The sequence below is a fragment of the Oncorhynchus clarkii genome, unplaced genomic scaffold (genome assembly GCF_045791955.1).
Source record: "Oncorhynchus clarkii lewisi isolate Uvic-CL-2024 unplaced genomic scaffold, UVic_Ocla_1.0 unplaced_contig_8382_pilon_pilon, whole genome shotgun sequence".
Classification (NCBI taxonomy): Eukaryota; Metazoa; Chordata; class Actinopteri; order Salmoniformes; family Salmonidae; genus Oncorhynchus; species Oncorhynchus clarkii.
Genome location: NW_027261051.1, coordinates 92,058 through 115,802, shown reverse-complemented (window position 1 = coordinate 115,802; position 23,745 = coordinate 92,058). Strand labels below are relative to the sequence as shown.

Below are 23,745 nucleotides of genomic sequence, written 5' to 3'. Positions count from 1 at the left end.
CTCGTGTTCATTTAATGAAAATATTACAATATAGTATAACAATATCCCAGAAAAAGTGTTTTTCCAGCTCCTCATACTATGGAGTTCAGATCAACATGCTTCTGGGGACTGAAATACGAAATGTCTGCTACATGCTTGTATTGGCAATGTATATAAAGACAGTATTATCAAATCATAAACACGCTGCTACAGGTTTGGGTCTGGTATGAAACCTTTGAGTGGTTTAAGACCAAATACATACATTGACAGGATTATGTCAAATCTCTCTATCTACAGTGCCTTCGGAAAGTATTCAGACCCATGGACTTAAAATTGATTTGTTTTTTAAATAATAAAATCCTTAATCTACACACAAAATCATATAATGACAAAGCAAAAACAAGTTAAGAAATGTTTGCAAATTTATACAAATAAAAATTTGTATTCAGACCCCTTAACTCAGTACTTTGTTGAAGCACCTTTGGCAGGGATTACAGCCTTGAGTCTTCTTGGGTATGACGCTACAAGCTTGGCACACCTGTATTTGAGGAGTTTCTTCTCTGCAGATCCTCACAAGTTCTGTCAGGTTGGATGGGGAGCGTTGCTGCACAGCTATTATCAGGTCTCTCCAGAGATGTTCGGTCGGGTTCAATCCGGACTCTGGCTGGGCCATTCAAGGACATTCAAAGACTTCTCCCGAAGCCACTCCTGCATTGTCTTGGCTGTGTGCTTAGGGTCGTTGTCCTGTTGGAAGGTGAACTTTTGCCCCAGTCTGAGGTCCTGAGCGCTCTGGAGCAGGTTTTCATCAAGGATCTCTCTGTACTTTGCTCCGTTCATCTTTCCCTCGATCCTGACTAGTCTTTTATCCCCTGCCACTGAAAAATATCCCCACAGCATGATGCTGACACCACCACCATGCTTCACCGTAGGGATGGTGCCAGGTTTCCTCCAGATGTGAAACTTGGTACTCAGGCCAATGTTTTCAATCTTGGTTTCATCAGACCAGAGAATCTTGTTTCTCATGCTCTGAGAGTCTTTAGGTGCCATTTGGCAAACTCCAAGTGGGCTGTCATGTGTGGCTTCTGTCTGGCCACTTTACCATAAAGGCCTGATTGGTGGAGTGCTGCAGAGATGCTTGTCCTTCTGGAAGGTTCTCCCATCTCCACAGAGGAACTCTGGAGCTTTGTCAGAGTGACCATCGGGTTCTTGGTCACCTTCCTGACCAAGGCCCTTCTACCCTGATTGTTCAGTTTGGCCAGGCGGCCAGCTCTAGGAAGAGTATTGGTGGCTTCCATTTAAGAATGATGGAGTCCACTGTGTTCTTGAGGACCTTCAATGTTGCAGAAATGTTTGGGTACCCTTCTCCAGATCTGTGCCTTGACAAAATCCTGTCTCATAGCTCTACGGACAATTCCTTCAACCTCGTGGTATGGTTTTTGCTCTGACATGCACTGTCAACTATAGGACCTTATATAGACAGGTGTGTGCCTTTCCAAATCATGTCCAATCAATTGAATTTACCACAGGTGGACTCTAATCAAGTTGTAGAAACATCTCAAGGATGATCAATGGAAACAGGATGCACCTGAGCACAATTTCGAGTCTCATAGCAAAAGGATCTGAACACTTACGTAAATAAGATATGTCTGTTTTTTATATTTTGATACATTTGCAAAAAAAAATCCCCAAAACAGTTTTTGCTTTGTTATTATGGGGTATTGAGGATAAAAAATTTAAAAAAACATTTAATCAATTTTAGAATAAGGCGGTAACGTAACAAAATGTGGAATAAGTCAATGGGTCTGAATACTTTGCGGAGGCCCTGTATCTACCCATCTTTCTATCTACAGAAAGTATTCACACCCCTTGACTTAATCCACATATTGTTGTGTTACAGACTGAATTCAAAATGGATTCAATATTATTATTTTTTCACACCCATCTACACAGAATACCCCATAATGAAAAAGTGAAAACATTGTAGGTTTCCAAACTTTTGACTGGTACTGTGAGTATTCACACCTCTTTGCTATGACACTCCAAATTGAGCTCAGGTGCATCCAATTTCCTTTCGCCATCCTTGAGATGTCATTACATCTTGATTGGGGTCCACCTGTGGTAAATTCCATTGCTTGGGCATGATTTAGAAAGAAACACACCTGTCTATATAAGGTCCCACAGTTGACAGTGCATGTTAGAGCAGAAACTATACCATAAGATCTCAGATATAGAATTGTGATGAGGCATATATCTGGGGAAGGGTATAAAACATTTCCGTGTATGTTTCCAAGATCACAGTGGTCTCCATTATTGGGAGAGTTGGCCGTGCGACCAAACTGAGCAACTGAGCAAGAAGGACCTTGGTCAGGGAGGTGACCAATAACCATTTGACCACTCTGACAGAACTACAGAGTTCCTTGGCTGAGATGGTAGAACCTGCCTTGAAGGACACAGTCTCTACAGCACTTCACCAATATGGACTTTATGGGCGAGTGGCCAGACTGAAGGCACTCCTGAGAAAAAGGCACATGACAGCACACCTGCAGTTTGCAAAAAAAGTCATTTGAAAATATTCTGTGGCCTGATGCGACAAACATTTAACTCTTTGGCCTGATTGCAAAGTGCTATGTCTGGAGAAAACCTGGCACAGCTCATCACCTGTCTAACACCATCCCTACCGCGAAGCATGGTGGTGGCAGCATCACGCTATGAGGAAGCTTTTCAGTGCCAGGGACTAGGAGACTGGTAAAGATAGAGGGAACAATGAATGGAGCCGAATACAGGCAAATCCTTCACGAGAACCTGCTTCAGAGTGCAAACAACCTTAAATTGGGTCAAAGCAATGCTGGAATGGCTTCAGAACAGCCAAAACCCAGACTTGAATACCATTGAAAATATATGGAAAGACTTGAAGATTGCTGTTCACCACCACTCCCCATCTAATTTTAACAGAGCTTGAGAAAATATGCAAGGAAGAATGGCAGAAAATCCTCAAATCCAGATGTCCAAAGTGGTTACAGACATACCCAAGATGACGCAAAGCTGTAATCGCTGCCAAATGTGCTTCTACAAAGTATTGACTCAGGGGTATGAACACTTATGTAAATTAGATATTTAATTTTCAATACATTTGCAAACATTTCTAAAAACCTGTTTCACCTGTCATTATGGGGTAGTTATGTAGATGGGAGAAGAACAAAAAAGATTTAATACATTTTGAATTCAGGCTGTAAAAAGTCAAGGGGGTATAAAGGCCTCTGCAAGCTTCAGTTCGGCTGGCCCCTATCGAAACTCGGCTTGATGAACCGAACGAGTGTGCTCGCATTCTCCATTAAAAGACCTTCGCTTGAAAAACAAGGGAAAAAAACAGTAATATACTGTTTGTCCATTTTGAGACTCAATAGCTAGACGTCACTTCCTCAAAAAAGTCAGAAATCTGTCATTCATTTGGACGTTTTTGCAGAGGAGATATTAGGTGGGTAATTTTACATTAACTAAGATGTTTGGTGCAGTGTTTCTCAATGAAACAATGTGCATGAAAACGAGTCGTCTCTCGTTGAATGACAACAAAGACTTTATTGAAGAATCCCTACTGTTGACCAATCACCAACGAAGGGGCGTAGACTTCGGCTTGCCTCCAGAAAATGTTTTGCGTGCGCGAACACCCGAAAAAAAAAGTTCAAAAATCGTCATAAAATGGCATCATAATACATGCAAACTCTTCTGAACTGTTTTGGAAGAATCCGGAAGCCATAAGTCAGCTGAAAACACTTGGGTGTCTGTTTTAATGGGAACAGAGAGAGGCAGCCTACTCCACATTAGACGTGCCACTAGAAGGCACCTGTGAGGGTGTGGATGCCCACGCTAGTCCAAACCATACTCCTATTACCACACCACCACAGGCATGAAGAGACAACTGTTTGTGCGGCCAAATGGCACTCTATTTCCTATTTAGTGCACTACTCTTGACCAGGACCCACAGGGCTCTAGTATAAAGTAGTGCACTATATAGGGAAAAGAGAACCATTTGGTACACAGGCAGTTACACAACACTATTCATCCAAAACAACACAGATAGAATTGAGATATATAGGCAGAATATTCTGGAATATTACCTGATTTTTTGGCGAAGAAACCGTCAAACACCACAAAGTTATTGACCTAGAAAGAGAGAGGGAGGGGGTCAGAAGAGAGAGAGAGAAAGAGAGAGAGAGAGAGAGAGAGAGAGAGAGAAAAAAGGGGACAGGGTCAGGAAGAGAGAGAGATAGAGAGAGAGAGAGAGAGAGAGAGAGAGAGAGAGAGAGAGAGAGAGAGAGAGAGAGAAAGAAAAGGGGACAGGGTCAGGAAGAGAGACAGAGAGAGAAAAGGGGACAGGGTCAGGAAGAGAGAGAGAGAGAGAAAAGGGGACAGGGTCAAGAAGAGAGAGAGAGAGAGAGAGAGAGAGAGAGAGAGAAAAGGGGACAGGGTCAAGAAGAGAGAGAGAGAGAGAGAGAGAGAGAGAGAGAGAGAGAGAGAGAGAGAGAGAGAGAGAGAAAAGGGGACAGGGTCAAGAAGAGAGAGAGAGCGAGAGAGAAAGACTGATGACATGAAGGAAGATAAATAAATCACCAGGTAGATGATAGATACATGACATCCAGGTAATGTATTTAGTCTGTTTAACATAATCATTAACCATAGGGCCGGCATGATGAGTAAGGCTTTGGAGGTTATTAACAGAATCGTTAACCATAGGGCCAGCATGATGAGTAAGGCTTTGGAGGTTATTAACAGAATCATTAACCATAGGGCCAGCATGATGAGTAAGGCTTTGAAGGTTATTAACAGAATCATTAACCATAGGGCCAGCATGCTGAGTAAGGCTTTGAAGGTTATTAACAGAATCATTAACCATAGGGCCAGCATGATGAGTAAGGCTTTGAAGGTTATTAACAGAATCATTAACCATAGGGCCAGCATGCTGAGTAAGGCTTTGGAGGTTATTAACAGAATCGTTAACCATAGGGCCAGCATAATGAGTAAGGCTTTGGAGGTTATCTCAGTCTGGAGGACTCACTGTGGTGTAATCACAAACAGGAAGTGACTCATTGTGTGCATCCCAAATGGCACCCTATTCTCTTTATAGTCCACTACTTCGTACCAGAGCCCTATGGGTAACGTAGTGCACTACTTTTGACCAGGGCCCCTTGGGACACACTCATTGACCAACACGCTGTTGTTTATCCTCACCTTTCCATAACACCCTTTTAACAACACCCTCATAACAACATCACCCTTTTAACAACACCCGCATAACAACAACAACGACACCATCATAACAACAACAACAACACCGTCATAACAACAACAACACCCTCATAACAACAACAACAACACCCCCATAACAACAACAACAACAACCTCATAACAACAACAACAACAACAACACCTTCATAACAACAACACCCTCATAACAACAAAACAACAACAACATCCTCATAACAACAACAACAACACCCTCATAACAACAACAACAACACCCTCATAACAACACCAACACCCTTAACAACAACACCACCCTTAACAACAACACCACCCTTAACAACAACACCCTTTTAACAACAACACCCTTTTAACAACAACAACACCCTTTTAACAACACCACCCTTAACAACAACACCCTTAACAACAACACCCTTTTAACAACAACACCCTTTTAACAACAACACCCTTTTAACAACAACACCCTTTTAACAACAACACCCTTTTAACAACAACACCCTCAGCTTTTTTTTTTACAACCTGATTTTGATCTCAAGTGAAATATTGTCTCATCAGATAAAACAGGAAAACATGAGGCTAAAACTTGAACTTTTATAATTATAAGAAATGATACATCTCCATAAACGGGTTTAAAATGTGTTCAATTGATTTATTGATTGAATACTCCTAAAATGTTGGTGGTACTGTATAATTCCATCTCTGCTTACAAAAAGTTTTTTGACCTACTGCTTACTTTGCTTTAGTCGTCTGGAGGTGAGGAGTCACATGACTGATGACGGCTGACTGTATCTCAGTTTGGCGGCTGACTGTATCTCAGTTTGATGGCTGACTGTATCTCAGTTTGGCGGCTGACTGTATCTCAGTTTGATGGCTGACTGTATCTCAGTTTGGCGGCTGACTGTATCTCAGTTTGGCGGCTGACTGTATCTCAGTTTGGCGGCTGACTGTATCTCAGTTTGATGGCTGACTGTATCTCAGTTTGGTGGCTGACTGTATCTCAGTTTGATGGCTGACTGTATCTCAGTTTGGCGGCTGACTGTATCTCAGTTTGATGGCTGACTGTATCTCAGTTTGGCGGCTGACTGTATCTCAGTTTGATGGCTGACTGTATCTCAGTTTGGCGGCTGACTGTATCTCAGTTTGGCGGCTGACTGTATCTCAGTTTGATGGCTGACTGTATCTCAGTTTGATGGCTGACTGTATCTCAGTTTGGCGGCTGACTGTATCTCAGTTTGATGGCTGACTGTATCTCAGTTTGATGGTTGACTGTATCTCAGTTTGGCGGCTGACTGTATCTCAGTTTGGCGGCTGACTGTATCTCAGTTTGATGGCTGACTGTATCTCAGTTTGATGGCTGACTGTATCTCAGTTTGATGGCTGACTGTATCTCAGTTTGATGGCTGACTGTATCTCAGCTTGGCGGCTGACTGTATCTGAGTTTGATGGCTGACTGTATCTCAGCTTGACGGCTGACTGTATCTCAGCTTGACGGCTGACTGTATCTCAGTTTGATGGCTGACTGTATCTGAGTTTGATGGCTGACTGTATCTGAGTTTGGCGGCTGACTGTATCTGAGTTTGGCGGCTGACTGTATCTCAGTTTGGCGGCTGACTGTATCTCAGTTTGGCGGCTGACTGTATCTGAGTTTGATATGCCCAGGGGACTAATGGAAATCTACATGTACTTTTATCTAATAGTACCATCCTGCCTGCGTCATATCCATATCAAATCATATCTTAATTGCACCAGTCATGCTTTCTATATTTAGCCCATACCCCCTTCACCTCCTGTCTTATCTCAGTCTGAAACCGTTCGTTTATGATATTTCCATAGCTATTTTCATTATATTAGGCTGTTGGTGTCAGGCCTGTATAATCATTTACCAGAGTGACGATAAGGTGTTGGGGTCGGAGAGACCGCCCCGAAATCATACCTGAGGTACACTGTTTTTCAGACAGTAATGCTTCTCCAGGAAAGAGAGGAACTTAGGGGAGGGCCTGTCGTAAGCCATCATCACTGGCTCTACCTTTTTGTGCTGAACATGGAGGGGGGGGGAGAAAACAAACGGAGCAATTACCACACGTCTCAACGAGCAAACAGACATTTGGGAAAGCACCCTCTTGACAACCCTCTGTAATCTCTAGCAATATCACTTCTAGTGTAGCGACTCTGCCTCCAACACATTCCAGTCTGTGTGCTCTAGTTTTCATAGCCTGGGGTGTGTTCATTACACTGATTCTGTTGCAAAAAAAAATGTAATCTGTTGCAAAAAAAACAAAAACGTTTTGCAACAGAGACCGTTTACTCCCAAACGCTCTTCAACACGACATAAAAGCTGCTGTGTTCTTAAAGTGGAAGTGGTAGTTTAATTTTAATTGTATGGTTTCCACAAGCTGCCATTCCAATCTGAATAGTCTACAAAGTACTTGGCACAAGTTGCACATCTATAAATGATAGATTCTTCCACGGGGTTCCTTCCAACTTCTTCCAGACCCTTATTTTTTTTTGTTTTAAAGAGAGACACGACTGAACTACAACTTCCCTTTAAGAACAAAACGGAACTCAACAGAGTTTACATTAAACGGTTTCTGTTTCAAAATGTTTTGTAAAAGAATCGTCGTAATCAATACACCCCGAGTCAAACCAGACTGAGTGCTCCGCTCAACATACATGAGAGCAGGGGTGTATTCATTAGTGCAAACTGTAGGAAAAAGCTTTGTAACAAAAAACTTCTAATGAAAACAAGTTTCTTATCGGACAAATTCAGGTAGGTCCCTTGCCGTTTGCTTTCTTAGTGAATATACCCCAGCATTCAGTCAGGCGTAACCATTCAGTGTTCATCCCTTCTGTCCAGGGTTGGAGTCAATTTGAATCGAAACATCTCAATTCAGGAAGTGATTTGAATTTACAATGGACAAATGTAAAACATTTAAAAATAAATATCTCCTTCACAGTTTATTGAGAAATCATTACTGACAAATGCAATTTTTCAATTATTGAATTGGATTTCAGTTTACTCCAATTCGAATTGACCCCGTCCCAGGTGAACCCCACCCCTGCTTCCGTCCCAGGTAAACCCCACCCCTGCTTCCATCCCAGGTAAACCCCAACCCTGCTTCCATCCCAGGTAAACCCCAACCCTGCTTCTGTCCCAGGTAAACCCCAACCCTGCTTCTGTCCCAGGTAAACCCCAACCCTGCATCTGTCCCAGGTAAACCTCAACCCTGCATCTGTCCCAGGTAAACCTCAACCCTGCATCTGTCCCAGGTAAACCTCAACCCTGCATCTGTCCCAGGTAAAGCCCAACCCTGCATCTGTCCCAGGTAAACCCCAACCCTGCATCTGTCCCAGGTAAACCCCAACCCTGCATCTGTCCCAGGTAAAGGCGTGGTGTCTGTCTCACCTGCAGCATGAAACTAAACAGCTCCAGTCCGTAGCCATGCCTCTGAAGGTTCTCTTTCACAAAGAAATCCAAGACACACAGAGGCTCTGTCTCGACATGCGCCCCCTGCTGGTCCTAGGGAGACATTACAATGAATTAGATTCAACACAACGTCATGCAATTCAAAATTCAAGTCAATTCTCAACTGAATCGAATTCAGCTTTGACTAATCCCTTCAGGGGCAATTAGGAGTAATCAAAAGCATTATACATAGGGAAACTAGTACATTTGAATAGGCCTGTCACAATTATGGTTCTGGATGAAGACTCATGAAAATAAAATAACCGTCATAACAGGTTAAAAAAAATATATATATATAAATATATATATATATATATTCGTTTAGTTGTTTTTTGGCCACAAAGCAGCAGCACACATACAAATAGAATGAATAGAACAGTCTTGGAACCTCTAACCCTGGTAAATAGAATGAATAGAACCTCTAACCCTGGTAATATGACTGGTAAATAGAATGAATAGAACCTCTAACCCTGGTAATATGACAGGTAAATAGAATGAATAGAACCTGTAACCCTGGTAATATGACTGGTAAAGAGAATGAATAGAACCTCTAACCCTGGTAAATAGAATGAATAGAACCTATAACCCTGGTAATATGACTGGTAAATAGAATGAATAGAACCTCTAACCCTGGTAATATGACTGGTAAATAGAATGAATAGAACCTCTAACCCTGGTAAATAGAATGAATAGAACCTATAACCCTGGTAATATGACTGGTAAATAGAATTAATAGAACCTCTAACCCTGGTAATATGACTGGTAAATAGAATGAATAGAACCTCTAACCCTGGTAATATGACTGGTAAATAGAATGAATAGAACCTGTAACCCTGGTAATATGACTGGTAAATAGAATGAATAGAACCTCTAACCCTGGTAATATGACTGGTAAATAGAATGAATAGAACCTGTAACCCTGGTAATATGACTGGTAAATAGAATGAATATTACCTCTAACCCTGGTAAATAGAATGAATAGAACCTGTAACCCTGGTAATATGACTGGTAAATAGAATGAATAGAACCTGTAACCCTGGTCATATGACTGGTAAATAGAATGAATAGAACCTCTAACCCTGGTAAATAGAATGAATAGAACCTGTAACCCTGGTAATATGACTGGTAAATAGAATGAATAGAACCTGTAACCCTGGTAATATGACTGGTAAATAGAATGAATAGAACCTCTAACCCTGGTAATATGACTGGTAAATAGAATGAATAGAACCTCTAACCCTGGTAATATGACTGGTAAATAGAATGAATAGAACCTCTAACCCTGGTAATATGACTGGTAAATAGAATGAATAGAACCTGTAACCCTGGTCATATGACTGGTAAATAGAATGAATAGAACCTCTAACCCTGGTAAATAGAATGAATAGAACCTGTAACCCTGGTAATATGACTGGTAAATAGAATGAATAGAACCTGTAACCCTGGTAATATGACTGGTAAATAGAATGAATAGAAACTCTAACCCTGGTAAATAGAATGAATAGAACCTCTAACCCTGGTAATATGACTGGTAAATAGAATGAATAGAACCTCTAACCCTGGTAATATGACTGGCAAATAGAATGAATAGAACCTCTAACCCTGGTAAATAAAATGAATAGAACCTCTAACCCTGGTAATATGACTGGTGAATAGAATGAATAGAACCTCTAACCCTGGTAATATGACTGGTAAATAGAATGAATAGAACCTCTAACCCTGGTAAATAGAATGAATAGAACTTCTAACCCTGGTAATATGACTGGTAAATAGAATGAATAGAACCTGTAACCCTGGTAAATAGAATGAATAGAACCTCTAACCCTGGTAATATGACTGGTAAATAAAATGAATAGAACCTCTAACCCTGGTAATATGACTGGTAAATAGAATGAATAGAACCTGTAACCCTGGTAATATGACTGGTAAATAGAATGAATAGAACCTCTAACCCTGGTAAATAGAATGAATAGAACATATAACCCTGGTAATATGACTGGTAAATAGAATGAATAGAACCTCTAACCCTGGTAATATGACTGGTAAATAGAATGAATATAACCTCTAACCCTGGTAAATAGAATGAATAGAACCTATAACCCTGGTAATATGACTGGTAAATAGAATGAATAGAACCTCTAACCCTGGTAATATGACTGGTAAATAGAATGAATAGAACCTCTAACCCTGGAAATATGACTGGTAAATAGAATGAATAGAACCTGTAACCCTGGTAATATGACTGGTAAATGGAATGAATAGAACCTCTAACCCTGGTAATATGACTGGTAAATAGAATGAATAGAACCTGTAACCCTGGTAATATGACTGGTAAATAGAATGAATAGAACCTCTAACCCTGGTAAATAGAATGAATAGAACCTGTAACCCTGGTAATATGACTGGTAAATAGAATGAATAGAACCTGTAACCCTGGTCATATGACTGGTAAATAGAATGAATAGAACCTCTAACCCTGGTAAATAGAATGAATAGAACCTGTAACCCTGGTAATATGACTGGTAAATAGAATGAATAGAACCTGTAACCCTGGTAATATGACTGGTAAATAGAATGAATAGAACCTCTAACCCTGGTAATATGACTGGTAAATAGAATGAATAGAACCTCTAACCCTGGTAATATTACTGGTAAATAGAATGAATAGAACCTCTAACCCTGGTAATATGACTGGTAAATAGAATGAATAGAACCTGTAACCCTGGTCATATGACTGGTAAATAGAATGAATAGAACCTCTAACCCTGGTAAATAGAATGAATAGAACCTGTAACCCTGGTAATATGACTGGTAAATAGAATGAATAGAACCTGTAACCCTGGTAATATGACTGGTAAATAGAATGAATAGAAACTCTAACCCTGGTAAATAGAATGAATAGAACCTCTAACCCTGGTAATATGACTGGTAAATAGAATGAATAGAACCTCTAACCCTGGTAATATGACTGGTAAATAGAATGAATAGAACCTCTAAACCTGGTAAATAAAATGAATAGAACCTCTAACCCTGGTAATATGACTGGTAAATAGAATGAATAGAACCTCTAACCCTGGTAATATGACTGGTAAATAGAATGAATAGAACCTCTAACCCTGGTAAATAGAATGAATAGAACCTCTAACCCTGGTAATATGACTGGTAAATAGAATGAATAGAACCTGTAACCCTGGTAAATAGAATGAATAGAACCTCTAACCCTGGTAATATGACAGGTAAATAGAATGAATAGAACCTCTAACCCTGGTCATATGACTGGTAAATAGAATGAATAGAACCTGTAACCCTGGTAATATGACTGGTAAAGAGAATGAATAGAACCTCTAACCCTGGTAAATAGAATGAATAGAACCTCTAACCCTGGTAATATGACTGGTAAATAGAATGAATAGAACCTCTAACCCTGGTAATATGACTGGTAAATAGAATGAATAGAACCTCTAACCCTGGTAAATAGAATGAATAGAACCTGTAACCCTGGTAATATGACTGGTAAATAGAATGAATAGAACCTCTAACCCTGGTAATATGACTGGTAAATAGAATGAATAGAACCTCTAACCCTGGTAATATGACTGGTGAATAGAACCTGTAACCCTGGTAATATGACTGGTAAATAGAATGAATAGAACGTCTAACCCTGGTAATATGACTGGTAAATAGAATGAATAGAACCTCTAACCCTGGTAATATGAAAATAGAATGAATATTACCTGGTAATAGAATGAATAGAACCTGTAACCCTGGTAATATGACTGGTAAATAGAATGAATAGAAAATAGAATGAATAGAACCTGTAACCCTGGTCATATGACTGGTAAATAGAATGAATAGAACCTCTAACCCTGGTAAATAGAATGAAATAGAACCTGTAACCCTGGTAATATGACTGGTAAATAGAATGAATAGAACCTGTAACCCTGGTAATATGACGGGTAAATAGAATGAATAGAACCTCTAACCCTGGTAATATGACTGGTAAATAGAATGAATAGAACCTCTAACCCTGGTAATATGACTGGTAAATAGAATGAATAGAACCTCTAACCCTGGTAATATGACTGGTAAATAGAATGAATAGAACCTCTAACCCTGGTAAATAGAATGAATAGAACCTCTAACCCTGGTAATATGACTGGTAAATAGAATGAATAGAACCTGTAACCCTGGTAAATAGAATGAATAGAACCTCTAACCCTGGTAATATGACAGGTAAATAGAATGAATAGAACCTCTAACCCTGGTCATATGACTGGTAAATAGAATGAATAGAACCTGTAACCCTGGTAATATGACTGGTAAAGAGAATGAATAGAACCTCTAACCCTGGTAAATAGAATGAATAGAACCTATAACCCTGGTAATATGACTGGTAAATAGAATGAATAGAACCTCTAACCCTGGTAATATGACTGGTAAATAGAATGAATAGAACCTCTAACCCTGGTAAATAGAATGAATAGAACCTATAACCCTGGTAATATGACTGGTAAATAGAATGAATAGAACCTCTAACCCTGGTAATATGACTGGTAAATAGAATGAATAGAACCTCTAACCCTGGTAATATGACTGGTAAATAGAATGAATAGAACCTGTAACCCTGGTAATATGACTGGTAAATAGAATGAATAGAACCTCTAACCCTGGTAATATGACTGGTAAATAGAATGAATAGAACCTGTAACCCTGGTAATATGACTGGTAAATAGAATGAATATTACCTCTAACCCTGGTAAATAGAATGAATAGAACCTGTAACCCTGGTAATATGACTGGTAAATAGAATGAATAGAACCTGTAACCCTGGTCATATGACTGGTAAATAGAATGAATAGAACCTCTAACCCTGGTAAATAGAATGAATAGAACCTGTAACCCTGGTAATATGACTGGTAAATAGAATGAATAGAACCTGTAACCCTGGTAATATGACTGGTAAATAGAATGAATAGAACCTCTAACCCTGGTAATATGACTGGTAAATAGAATGAATAGAACCTCTAACCCTGGTAATATGACTGGTAAATAGAATGAATAGAACCTCTAACCCTGGTAATATGACTGGTAAATAGAATGAATAGAACCTGTAACCCTGGTCATATGACTGGTAAATAGAATAAATAGAACCTCTAACCCTGGTAAATAGAATGAATAGAACCTGTAACCCTGGTAATATGACTGGTAAATAGAATGAATAGAACCTGTAACCCTGGTAATATGACTGGTAAATAGAATGAATAGAAACTCTAACCCTGGTAAATAGAATGAATAGAACCTCTAACCCTGGTAATATGACTGGTAAATAGAATGAATAGAACCTCTAACCCTGGTAATATGACTGGCAAATAGAATGAATAGAACCTCTAACCCTGGTAAATAGAATGAATAGAACCTGTAACCCTGGTAATATGACTGGTAAATAGAATGAATAGAACCTGTAACCCTGGTAATATGACTGGTAAATAGAATGAATAGAAACTCTAACCCTGGTAAATAGAATGAATAGAACCTCTAACCCTGGTAATATGACTGGTAAATAGAATGAATAGAACCTCTAACCCTGGTAATATGACTGGTAAATAGAATGAATAGAACCTCTAACCCTGGTAAATAAAATGAATAGAACCTCTAACCCTGGTAATATGACTGGTGAATAGAATGAATAGAACCTCTAACCCTGGTAATATGACTGGTAAATAGAATGAATAGAACCTCTAACCCTGGTAATATGACTGGTAAATAGAATGAATAGAACCTGTAACCCTGGTCATATGACTGGTAAATAGAATGAATAGAAACTCTAACCCTGGTAAATAGAATGAATACAACCTCTAACCCTGGTAATATGACTGGTAAATAGAATGAATAGAACCTCTAACCCTGGTAATATGACTGGTAAATAGAATGAATAGAACCTCTAACCCTGGTAAATAAAATGAATAGAACCTCTAACCCTGGTAATATGACTGGTGAATAGAATGAATAGAACCTCTAACCCTGGTAATATGACTGGTAAATAGAATGAATAGAACCTCTAACCCTGGTAAATAGAATGAATAGAACCTCTAACCCTGGTAATATGACTGGTAAATAGAATGAATAGAACCTGTAACCCTGGTAAATAGAATGAATAGAACCTCTAACCCTGGTAATATGACAGGTAAATAGAATGAATAGAACCTCTAACCCTGGTCATATGACTGGTAAATAGAATGAATAGAACCTGTAACCCTGGTAATATGACTGGTAAAGAGAATGAATAGAACCTCTAACCCTGGTAAATAGAATGAATAGAACCTATAACCCTGGTAATATGACTGGTAAATAGAATGAATAGAACCTCTAACCCTGGTAATATGACTGGTAAATAGAATGAATAGAACCTCTAACCCTGGTAAATAGAATGAATAGAACCTATAACCCTGGTAATATGACTGGTAAATAGAATGAATAGAACCTCTAACCCTGGTAATATGACTGGTAAATAGAATGAATAGAACCTCTAACCCTGGTAATATGACTGGTAAATAGAATGAATAGAACCTGTAACCCTGGTAATATGACTGGTAAATAGAATGAATAGAACCTCTAACCCTGGTAATATGACTGGTAAATAGAATGAATAGAACCTGTAACCCTGGTAATATGACTGGTAAATAGAATGAATATTACCTCTAACCCTGGTAAATAGAATGAATAGAACCTGTAACCCTGGTAATATGACTGGTAAATAGAATGAATAGAACCTGTAACCCTGGTCATATGACTGGTAAATAGAATGAATAGAACCTCTAACCCTGGTAAATAGAATGAATAGAACCTGTAACCCTGGTAATATGACTGGTAAATAGAATGAATAGAACCTGTAACCCTGGTAATATGACTGGTAAATAGAATGAATAGAACCTCTAACCCTGGTAATATGACTGGTAAATAGAATGAATAGAACCTCTAACCCTGGTAATATGACTGGTAAATAGAATGAATAGAACCTCTAACCCTGGTAATATGACTGGTAAATAGAATGAATAGAACCTGTAACCCTGGTCATATGACTGGTAAATAGAATTAATAGAACCTCTAACCCTGGTAAATAGAATGAATAGAACCTGTAACCCTGGTAATATGACTGGTAAATAGAATGAATAGAAACTCTAACCCTGGTAAATAGAATGAATAGAACCTCTAACCCTGGTAATATGACTGGTAAATAGAATGAATAGAACCTCTAACCCTGGTAATATGACTGGCAAATAGAATGAATAGAACCTCTAACCCTGGTAAATAAAATGAATAGAACCTCTAACCCTGGTAATATGACTGGTGAATAGAATGAATAGAACCTCTAACCCTGGTAATATGACTGGTAAATAGAATGAATAGAACCTCTAACCCTGGTAAATAGAATGAATAGAACTTCTAACCCTGGTAATATGACTGGTAAATAGAATGAATAGAACCTGTAACCCTGGTAAATAGAATGAATAGAACCTCTAACCCTGGTAATATGACTGGTAAATAAAATGAATAGAACCTCTAACCCTGGTAATATGACTGGTAAATAGAATGAATAGAACCTCTAACCCTGGTAATATGACTGGTAAATATAATGAATAGAACCTCTAACCCTGGTAATATGACTGGTAAATAGAATGAATAGAACCTGTAACCCTGGTAATATGACTGGTAAATAGAATGAATAGAACCTCTAACCCTGGTAAATAGAATGAATAGAACATATAACCCTGGTAATATGACTGGTAAATAGAATGAATAGAACCTCTAACCCTGGTAATATGACTGGTAAATAGAATGAATATAACCTCTAACCCTGGTAAATAGAATGAATAGAACCTATAACCCTGGTAATATGACTGGTAAATAGAATGAATAGAACCTCTAACCCTGGTAATATGACTGGTAAATAGAATGAATAGAACCTCTAACCCTGGAAATATGACTGGTAAATAGAATGAATAGAACCTGTAACCCTGGTAATATGACTGGTAAATGGAATGAATAGAACCTCTAACCCTGGTAATATGACTGGTAAATAGAATGAATAGAACCTGTAACCCTGGTAATATGACTGGTAAATAGAATGAATAGAACCTCTAACCCTGGTAAATAGAATGAATAGAACCTGTAACCCTGGTAATATGACTGGTAAATAGAATGAATAGAACCTGTAACCCTGGTCATATGACTGGTAAATAGAATGAATAGAACCTCTAACCCTGGTAAATAGAATGAATAGAACCTGTAACCCTGGTAATATGACTGGTAAATAGAATGAATAGAACCTGTAACCCTGGTAATATGACTGGTAAATAGAATGAATAGAACCTCTAACCCTGGTAATATGACTGGTAAATAGAATGAATAGAACCTCTAACCCTGGTAATATGACTGGTAAATAGAATGAATAGAACCTCTAACCCTGGTAATATGACTGGTAAATAGAATGGATAGAACCTGTAACCCTGGTCATATGACTGGTAAATAGAATGAATAGAACCTCTAACCCTGGTAAATAGAATGAATAGAACCTGTAACCCTGGTAATATGACTAGTAAATAGAATGAATAGAACCTGTAACCCTGGTAATATGACTGGTAAATAGAATGAATAGAAACTCTAACCCTGGTAAATAGAATGAATAGAACCTCTAACCCTGGTAATATGACTGGTAAATAGAATGAATAGAACCTCTAACCCTGGTAATATGACTGGTAAATAGAATGAATAGAACCTCTAACCCTGGTAAATAAAATGAATAGAACCTCTAACCCTGGTAATATGACTGGTGAATAGAATGAATAGAACCTCTAACCCTGGTAATATGACTGGTAAATAGAATGAATAGAACCTCTAACCCTGGTAAATAGAATGAATAGAACCTCTAACCCTGGTAATATGACTGGTAAATAGAATGAATAGAACCTGTAACCCTGGTAAATAGAATGAATAGAACCTCTAACCCTGGAAATATGACTGGTAAATAAAATGAATAGAACCTCTAACCCTGGTAATATGACTGGTAAATAGAATGAATAGAACCTCTAACCCTGGTAATATGACTGGTAAATAGAATGAATAGAACCTGTAACCCTGGTAATATGACTGGTAAATAGAATGAATAGAACCTCTAACCCTGGTAAATAGAATGAATAGAACATATAACCCTGGTAATATGACTGGTAAATAGAATGAATAGAACCTCTAACCCTGGTAATATGACTGGTAAATAGAATGAATATAACCTCTAACCCTGGTAAATAGAATGAATAGAACCTATAACCCTGGTAATATGACTGGTAAATAGAATGAATAGAACCTCTAACCCTGGTAATATGACTGGTAAATAGAATGAATAGAACCTCTAACCCTGGAAATATGACTGGTAAATAGAATGAATAGAACCTGTAACCCTGGTAATATGGCTGGTAAATGGAATGAATAGAACCTCTAACCCTGGTAATATGACTGGTAAATAGAATGAATAGAACCTGTAACCCTGGTAATATGACTGGTAAATAGAATGAATAGAACCTCTAACCCTGGTAAATAGAATGAATAGAACCTGTAACCCTGGTAATATGACTGGTAAATAGAATGAATAGAACCTGTAACCCTGGTCATATGACTGGTAAATAGAATGAATAGAACCTCTAACCCTGGTAAATAGAATGAATAGAACCTGTAACCCTGGTAATATGACTGGTAAATAGAATGAATAGAACCTGTAACCCTGGTAATATGACTGGTAAATAGAATGAATAGAACCTCTAACCCTGGTAATATGACTGGTAAATAGAATGAATAGAACCTGTAACCCTGGTAATATGACTGGTAAATAGAATGAATAGAACCTGTAACCCTGGTAAATAGAATGAATAGAACCTCTAACCCTGGTAATATGACTGGTAAATAAAATGAATAGAACCTCTAACCCTGGTAATATGACTGGTAAATAGAATGAATAGAACCTCTAACCCTGGTAATATGACTGGTAAATATAATGAATAGAACCTCTAACCCTGGTAATATGACTGGTAAATAGAATGAATAGAACCTGTAACCCTGGTAATATGACTGGTAAATAGAATGAATAGAACCTCTAACCCTGGTAAATAGAATGAATAGAACATATAACCCTGGTAATATGACTGGTAAATAGAATGAATAGAACCTCTAACCCTGGTAATATGACTGGTAAATAGAATGAATATAACCTCTAACCCTGGTAAATAGAATGAATAGAACCTATAACCCTGGTAATATGACTGGTAAATATAATGAATAGAACCTCTAACCCTGGTAATGTGACTGGTAAATAGAATGAATAGAACCTCTAACCCTGGAAATATGACTGGTAAATAGAATGAATAGAACCTGTAACCCTGGTAATATGACTGGTAAATAGAATGAATAGAACCTGTAACCCTGGTCATATGACTGGTAAATAGAATGAATAGAACCTCTAACCCTGGTAAATAGAATGAATAGAACCTGTAACCCTGGTAATATGACTGGTAAATAGAATGAATAGAACCTCTAACCCTGGTAATATGACTGGTAAATAGAATGAATAGAACCTCTAACCCTGGTAATATGACTGGTAAATAGAATGAATAGAACCTCTAACCCTGGTAATATGACTGGTAAATAGAATGAATAGAACCTCTAACCCTGGTAATATGACTGGTAAATAGAATGAATAGAACCTGTAACCCTGGTCATATGACTGGTAAATAGAATGAATAGAACCTCTAACCCTGGTAAATAGAATGAATAGAACCTGTAACCCTGGTAATATGACTGGTAAATATAATGAATAGAACCTGTAACCCTGGTAATATGACTGGTAAATAGAATGAATAGAACCTCTAACCCTGGTAAATAGAATGAATAGAACCTCTAACCCTGGTAATATGACTGGTAAATAGAATGAATAGAACCTCTAACCCTGGTAATATGACTGGTAAATAGAATGAATAGAACCTCTAACCCTGGTAAATAGAATGAATAGAACTTCTAACCCTGGTAATATGACTGGTAAATAGAATGAATAGAACCTGTAACCCTGGTCATATGACTGGTAAATAGAATGAATAGAACCTCTAACCCTGGTAAATAGAATGAATAGAACCTGTAACCCTGGTAATATGACTGGTAAATATAATGAATAGAACCTGTAACCCTGGTAATATGACTGGTAAATAGAATGAATAGAACCTCTAACCCTGGTAAATAGAATGAATAGAACCTCTAACCCTGGTAATATGACTGGTAAATAGAATGAATAGAACCTCTAACCCTGGTAATATGACTGGTAAATAGAATGAATAGAACCTCTAACCCTGGTAAATAGAATGAATAGAACTTCTAACCCTGGTAATATGACTGGTAAATAGAATGAATAGAACCTGTAACCCTGGTAAATAGAATGAATAGAACCTCTAACCCTGGTAATATGACTGGTAAATAAAATGAATAGAACCTGTAACCCTGGTAATATGACTGGTAAATAGAATGAATAGAACCTCTAACCCTGGTAAATAGAATGAATAGAACATATAACCCTGGTAATATGACTGGTAAATAGAATGAATAGAACCTCTAACCCTGGTAATATGACTGGTAAATAGAATGAATAGAACCTCTAACCCTGGAAATATGACTGGTAAATAGAATGAATAGAACCTGTAACCCTGGTAATATGACTGGTAAATGGAATGAATAGAACCTCTAACCCTGGTAATATGACTGGTAAATAGAATGAATAGAACCTGTAACCCTGGTAATATGACTGGTAAATAGAATGAATAGAACCTCTAACCCTGGTAAATAGAATGAATAGAACCTGTAACCCTGGTAATATGACTGGTAAATAGAATGAATAGAACCTGTAACCCTGGTCATATGACTGGTAAATAGAATGAATAGAACCTCTAACCCTGGTAAATAGAATGAATAGAACCTGTAACCCTGGTAATATGACTGGTAAATAGAATGAATAGAACCTGTAACCCTGGTAATATGACTGGTAAATAGAATGAATAGAACCTCTAACCCTGGTAATATGACTGGTAAATAGAATGAATAGAACCTCTAACCCTGGTAATATGACTGGTAAATAGAATGAATAGAACCTCTAACCCTGGTAATATGACTGGTAAATAGAATGAATAGAACCTGTAACCCTGGTCATATGACTGGTAAATAGAATGAATAGAACCTCTAACCCTGGTAAATAGAATGAATAGAACCTGTAACCCTGGTAATATGACTGGTAAATAGAATGAATAGAACCTGTAACCCTGGTAATATGACTGGTAAATAGAATGAATAGAAACTCTAACCCTGGTAAATAGAATGAATAGAACCTCTAACCCTGGTAATATGACTGGTAAATAGAATGAATAGAACCTCTAACCCTGGTAATATGACTGGTAAATAGAATGAATAGAACCTCTAACCCTGGTAAATAAAATGAATAGAACCTCTAACCCTGGTAATATGACTGGTGAATAGAATGAATAGAACCTCTAACCCTGGTAATATGACTGGTAAATAGAATGAAGAGAACCTCTAACCCTGGTAAATAGAATGAATAGAACCTCTAACCCTGGTAATATGACTGGTAAATAGAATGAATAGAACCTGTAACCCTGGTAAATAGAATGAATAGAACCTCTAACCCTGGTAATATGACTGGTAAATAAAATGAATAGAACCTCTAACCCTGGTAATATGACTGGTAAATAGAATGAATAGAACCTCTAACCCTGGTAATATGACTGGTAAATATAATGAATAGAACCTCTAACCCTGGTAATATGACTGGTAAATAGAATGAATAGAACCTGTAACCCTGGTAATATGACTGGTAAATAGAATGAATAGAACCTCTAACCCTGGTAAATAGAATGAATAGAACATATAACCCTGGTAATATGACTGGTAAATAGAATGAATAGAACCTCTAACCCTGGTAATATGACTGGTAAATAGAATGAATATAACCTCTAACCCTGGTAAATAGAATGAAAAGAACCTATAACCCTGGTAATATGACTGGTAAATAGAATGAATAGAACCTCTAACCCTGGTAATATGACTGGTAAATAGAATGAATAGAACCTCTAACCCTGGAAATATGACTGGTAAATAGAATGAATAGAACCTGTAACCCTGGTAATATGGCTGGTAAATGGAATGAATAGAACCTCTAACCCTGGTAATATGACTGGTAAATAGAATGAATAGAACCTGTAACCCTGGTAATATGACTGGTAAATAGAATGAATAGAACCTCTAACCCTGGTAAATAGAATGAATAGAACCTGTAACCCTGGTAATATGACTGGTAAATAGAATGAATAGAACCTCTAACCCTGGTAAATAGAATGAATAGAACCTGTAACCCTGGTAATATGACTGGTAAATAGAATGAATAGAACCTGTAACCCTGGTAATATGACTGGTAAATAGAATGAATAGAACCTCTAACCCTGGTAATATGACTGGTAAATAGAATGAATAGAACCTCTAACCCTGGTAATATGACTGGTAAATAGAATGAATAGAACCTCTAACCCTGGTAATATGACTGGTAAATAGAATGAATAGAACCTGTAACCCTGGTAAATAGAATGAATAGAACCTCTAACCCTGGTAATATGACTGGTAAATAAAATGAATAGAACCTCTAACCCTGGTAATATGACTGGTAAATAGAATGAATAGAACCTCTAACCCTGGTAATATGACTGGTAAATATAATGAATAGAACCTCTAACCCTGGTAATATGACTGGTAAATAGAATGAATAGAACCTGTAACCCTGGTAATATGACTGGTAAATAGAATGAATAGAACCTCTAACCCTGGTAAATAGAATGAATAGAACATATAACCCTGGTAATATGACTGGTAAATAGAATGAATATAACCTCTAACCCTGGTAAATAGAATGAATAGAACCTATAACCCTGGTAATATGACTGGTAAATAGAATGAATAGAACCTCTAACCCTGGTAATGTGACTGGTAAATAGAATGAATAGAACCTCTAACCCTGGTAATATGACTGGTAAATATAATGAATAGAACCTCTAACCCTGGTAATATGACTGGTAAATAGAATGAATAGAACCTGTAACCCTGGTAATATGACTGGTAAATAGAATGAATAGAACCTCTAACCCTGGTAAATAGAATGAATAGAACATATAACCCTGGTAATATGACTGGTAAATAGAATGAATAGAACCTCTAACCCTGGTAATATGACTGGTAAATAGAATGAATATAACCTCTAACCCTGGTAAATAGAATGAATAGAACCTATAACCCTGGTAATATGACTGGTAAATAGAATGAATAGAACCTCTAACCCTGGTAATATGACTGGTAAATAGAATGAATAGAACCTCTAACCCTGGAAATATGACTGGTAAATAGAATGAATAGAACCTGTAACCCTGGTAATATGGCTGGTAAATGGAATGAATAGAACCTCTAACCCTGGTAATATGACTGGTAAATAGAATGAATAGAACCTGTAACCCTGGTAATATGACTGGTAAATAGAATGAATAGAACCTCTAACCCTGGTAAATAGAATGAATAGAACCTGTAACCCTGGTAATATGACTGGTAAATAGAATGAATAGAACCTCTAACCCTGGTAAATAGAATGAATAGAACCTGTAACCCTGGTAATATGACTGGTAAATAGAATGAATAGAACCTGTAACCCTGGTAATATGACTGGTAAATAGAATGAATAGAACCTCTAACCCTGGTAATATGACTGGTAAATAGAATGAATAGAACCTCTAACCCTGGTAATATGACTGGTAAATAGAATGAATAGAACCTCTAACCCTGGTAATATGACTGGTAAATAGAATGAATAGAACCTGTAACCCTGGTAAATAGAATGAATAGAACCTCTAACCCTGGTAATATGACTGGTAAATAAAATGAATAGAACCTCTAACCCTGGTAAT

General features: G+C 37.7%; 1 protein-coding gene across 7 annotated transcripts in view; it reads right to left on the bottom strand.

Annotated features, from left to right (window-relative positions):
• The window catches only part of LOC139403950 (alpha-tubulin N-acetyltransferase 1-like), a 65,899-nt gene that overhangs the window by 18,803 nt on the left and 23,351 nt on the right, over window positions 1-23,745 (bottom strand). For all 7 annotated transcript variants that reach the window (XM_071147157.1, XM_071147161.1, XM_071147160.1 and 4 more), the window contains exons 5-7: window positions 8,642-8,755; window positions 7,172-7,273; window positions 4,095-4,140 (exon numbers count right to left, since the gene is read on the bottom strand). In XM_071147157.1, the coding sequence (XP_071003258.1) occupies window positions 4,095-4,140; window positions 7,172-7,273; window positions 8,642-8,755 (262 nt within the window). The remainder of the gene's footprint in view (window positions 1-4,094; window positions 4,141-7,171; window positions 7,274-8,641; window positions 8,756-23,745) is intronic.